General features: G+C 51.1%; 1 protein-coding gene across 1 annotated transcript in view; it reads right to left on the bottom strand.

The window, feature by feature from the left end:
* Positions 1–4804, bottom strand: part of naaladl2 (N-acetylated alpha-linked acidic dipeptidase like 2) — a gene marked incomplete at both ends in the record, with an annotated part of 166210 nt that overhangs the window by 57063 nt on the left and 104343 nt on the right. Inside the window, one exon of the mRNA XM_080547415.1 lies at positions 3940–4029. Within this exon, the coding sequence (XP_080403541.1) occupies positions 3940–4029 (90 nt within the window). The remainder of the gene's footprint in view (positions 1–3939; positions 4030–4804) is intronic.

Consider the following 4804-nt stretch of genomic DNA (forward strand, 5'->3'; position numbering starts at 1 on the left):
TCCAAGTACGAGCTAGCCAGTGGAGCTAGAGTAGAACGTTGACGTTGACGCAACGTTGACGCAACGCAGCAGGTGGAGCTTGGACAACGGGAAGTTGACGCAACGCCGATGGCGAGTTGACGCAACGCAGCAGGTGGAGCTTGGCCGTAAGGCCGCCCATCGGCTCTGGAATAGTCTCCCCCTCCACATCAGAGCCGCCGAGAGCATTGAGGCTTTTAAAAAACTAGTCAAAACACATCTCTTCTCCCTGGCCTTTGACCTGAGGTGAGCCTGCCTTCCCGACACTGCACTCTTTGCACTTTTATTGTACTGCACCTTGCTTTTAGTGTATTTTTCTACTTTATCTGTTTTCTTTCATCTGTATTTTATCTCTTTTATCTTGTTTTTCTCTTTATACTTTATCTGTTAAGCACTTTGGGCGGCTCTTGTCGTTGTAAATGTTGTGCTATATAAATAAACGTTACTTACTTACTTACTTACTCTGTCCAATAAAATGAAAAATATGACTGGGACTGCCCCACGCACAAGATTTAAAAAAATAAAATAAAAATAAAAGAAACCTCCACTGTGCTTTAGTTTCAGTGATGTCAGAGTCACTCCCCATCTTCCGTCAGAGACTGAAGACCTCCATCTCTTCAGGTTACACCTTAACTGCTCCTCACTTCTACTGCCCCCCATGTACTGTTTCTCCTGAAGACACCCGCTTTTCCTCTCGACTGTGTCCCCTAAACACTTCTATTGCCCCCCTTGTACTGTTTCTCTGTTTCTCCAGTGTCTAGATAAAAAATAAAAAAAATAAAAGACTTAGAAGAAGGTGATAGAAGAAGGTTTTTCCTTCTATCAATGGCCCCGGGCCTGAGCTGGATTACTCTTCCTGCTACGACTGGTGGTTTGATGATTCACTTGCTTAGTCAAATGTATTGATTGTAAGTCGCTTGGGAATAAGGCGTCTGCTAAATGCCAAAAATGTAAATGTACATTTATTTTCATTCAAAGTTCTATAAATTGTAGGCGTGGGTGGATTTGTTACTGGACAGATTGCCCGACAACATTTGTATTGAGTTTTAAAAAAATAAAAATGTACTGCCAAAAACTGATAATTACCACTACCAACGGAAACCTTGACTAACAGACGCACGCACACACGCACACACACACACACACACACACGCACACACACGCACACACACACACACACACACACACACACACATGTACACACACACCCCCTCACACACACCCCCACACCCACACTCGCACTCACACTCTGAATATTTAACACCCAACGACTGTCTGTTCTCATTCGCACGAGGCCTTCCATCACGGTGGTGTGTGTTGCTGTGTGTTGTTGCTGCAAGTTTTATGCCGGCTGCCATTCTCTCCCCCGTCTCCCCCCCCTGCTCTCTCCCCCGTCTCCCCCCCTGCTCTCTCCTTGTCTCCCGCCCTGCTCTCTCCCCCTCTCCCCCCCTGCTCTCTCTCCCCCTCTCCCCGCCTGCTCTCTCCTCGTCTCCCCCCCTGCTCTCTCCCCCTCTCCCCCCCTGCTCTCTCCTCATCTCCCCCCCCTGCTCTCTCCCCCGTCTACCCCCCTGCTCTCTCTCCCCCTCTGCTCTCTCCACTGTCTCCCCCCCTGCTCTCTCTCCCCATCTCCCCCCCTGCTCTGTCCTCGTCTCCCCCCTGCTCTCTCCCCATCTCCCTCCCTGCTCTCTCCCCCTGCTCTCTCCCCCTCTTCCCCCCTGCTCTCTCCTCATCTCCCCCCCTGCTCTTCCCCCCCCTGCTCTCTCCCCCCCTCTCCCCCTGCTCTCTCCCCCCCTCCCTCCCTGCTCTCTCCCCCTGCTCTCTCCCCCCCTCCCTCCCTGCTCTCTCCCCCCCTCCCCCCAGCTCTCTCCCCCTCTCCCCCCCTGCTCTCTCCCCCCCCTGCTCTCTCCCCCTCTCCCCCCCTGCTCTCTCCCCCTCTCCCCTGCTGCTCTCTCCTCCCCTCCCCTCTCCTCGTCTCCCCCCCCCCTGCTCTCTCCCCCTCTCCCCCCCTGCTGTTTCCCCCCTTCCCCCCCCTGCTCTCTACCCCCCTCCCCTCTCCTAGTCTCCCCCCCCCCTCCCCCCCTGCTCTCTCCCCCCCTGCTCTTAACACTCAGCACAAATAACGCGTGGCACATCACATTATCCTCAAGGCCGTGATGAGGGCGCTGTAACGACAGCCCTATCTCTTCCCGCCTGTCATCGTGGTATTTGTGGCCTTCCCCGACAGGGAGACAAAACATGTTTGGAGAAGAAAGAAAGCTGGGGCTGTTTCTTCACTGTTTTGTTTGTTGTTGTTTCGTTTTCTTTTTATCTTGAGGGTGAAACACAACGCTGTAGACGCACAGGCACACGCACACACACACGCACACGCACACGCACTGAGGCAGACGCATACACACACACGCACTGAGGCACATGCACGCACACACACGCAGACACGCACACACACGCACGCACGCACGCACGCACACACACACACACACACACACACACACACACACACACACACACACACACGCCCAGGGAATACAAAGAGGAGGACTAGAGAGAGGGATGAGGTGTCTGTGGGAAGGCTGGAGGACAGCCATCAGTGTCTGTGAGACCAGATGAAGAGGACTGGCTTTTAATAAAGTAGCAGCCCAACACACACACACACACACACACACACACACACAGGACACTGGCCTCTGTACCCCCCAGCCACACACACACACGAACACGGACACATATTGTACACACACACATGCGTGCATGCACACTCACAGACACACACACACACACACACGCACACATGCACACATTCACACACACACACACACACACACACAGGCTAAAGGCTAATTCTCTGCATGAGGATAAAGGTACGTGAGTAGGAGGCTCCTAACTAGCCAAAAACACACACACACACACACATGAACACTGACACATTTTGTACACACACACACACACACACACACACACCCACCCACCCAAACCCCACTCTAAGCTATTTACTACTTGGACGTGAACTGCCAGTCATGTTTGAGGTGCTGAATGTGTGTGTGAGCATGTGGAGGCAGCAGGCTAAAGGCTAACGTCTTTTCTGTGTGAGGATAAAGGAACCTGAGTGGGAGGCTCCTAACTAGCCAAACACTGCAGCACTGGGCTTAGAGTATGTACACACACACACACACACACACACACACACACAAAGAGGATGGTGAAAGGTTAATGCCACTAGATTAATTAGTGAAGGTTCTTTGTGCGCTGTCCTTGTTAGAAGAAGAGTTCAAAACACAAAGGTTGGGTGGTGTGGTGTGTGCCAGGTGTGTGTGTGTGTGTGTGTCTGTGCCAGGTGTGTGCATGCATGTGTGTGTGTGTGTGTGTGTGTGTGTCTGTACCAGGTGTGTGCATGCATGTGTGTGTGTGTGTGTGTGTGTGTGTGTCTGCGCCAGGTGTGTGCACGCGTGTATGTGTGAGTATGTCTGTGCCAGGTGTGTACGTGTGTGTGTGCCAGGTGTGTATGTATGTGTGTCTGTGTGTGTGTGTGTGTGTGCCAGGTGTGTACATGTGTGTGTGTGTCTGCGCCAGGTGTGTACGTGTGTGTGTGCCAGGTGTGTATGTATGTGTGTGCCAGGTGTGTGTGTGTGCCAGGTGTGTACATGTGTGTGTGTGTGTCTGTGTCAGTGCCAGGTGTGTTCATGCGTGTGTGTGTGTGTGTGTGTTTTTGTGTGTGTGTGTGTGTGTGTGTGTGTACCTTTGCGATGGTCTGGTGGAACTTGAAGAGGGGGTCCAAGGTCTCTGGGTGTGGGAGGTGTGTACGTGTGTGTGTGTGTGTGTGTGTACCTTTGCGATGGTCTGGTGGAACTTGAAGAGGGGGTCCAAGGTCTCTGGGTGTGGGAGGTGTGTACGTGTGTGTGTGTGTGTGTGTGTGTGTGTGTGTACCTTTGCGATGGTCTGGTGGAACTTGAACAGGGGGTCCAAGGTCTCTGGCGAGTCAGCAGGAAACAAGGCCTCCGACAGGAAACTGGTTTTCTAGGATTCAACGAAAAGACACAAAAATGGTAAATGGACTGCACTTATATAGCGCCTTTTTTGCTGCTCCAAAGCTGCTCCAAAGTGCTTTACACAGGCCTCTCATTCACACACACATTCACACAAATGGCGGCAAGCTGCCATGCAAGGCGCTGGCTCGCTCACTGGGAGCAATTTTGGGGTTCAGTGTCTTGCCCAAGGACACTTCGACATGTGGCCAGCCGGGGCTCGAACCGCTGATCTGCCAACCTTGTGATCCTCAGACGGCGACTCTACCTCCTGAGACACAGCCGGGAGGGAAAGAAATGTCATATATCTGACCGTAAAAGTTTTGGTTTTACTTGAGGTCAACTGACTTAATACAAATCAAGGACAGAAATATGGAAGATTAATTCATACTAAGTCAGTTTACCTCAGGTTATGTGCGTGTAGGTTTAACGCTAGAATAGCCGTGCCTTTTTACCTACTAAAAGAGCCGCCTCTTTAAAATGGTAACCTCCTATTTACACACAACGACCACTAGTTGGCCGCTTGTAAATTAGCCTTCTTCCTACACACAAAAACTGCAAAATAGCTTTATAATAGCTCACCCTGAAGTGATTTTGAAAATGTAAGGATACTGGGTGGTAGAACGCACATAACTAGGAGAAGTCATGAAAGGAGGGTCCTGAAATTTGATCGAGTGCAAAGATATAAAAAAACGTTTTACTCACAGGGGTCAAATGACCCCTCATGGTTGATTAAGTGTTAAGCCAATAGAAAGGATGTTGGAAAA

The sequence above is a fragment of the Nansenia antarctica genome (genome assembly GCF_963989245.1).
Source record: "Nansenia antarctica genome assembly, chromosome: 17".
Taxonomy (NCBI): domain Eukaryota; kingdom Metazoa; phylum Chordata; class Actinopteri; order Argentiniformes; family Microstomatidae; genus Nansenia; species Nansenia antarctica.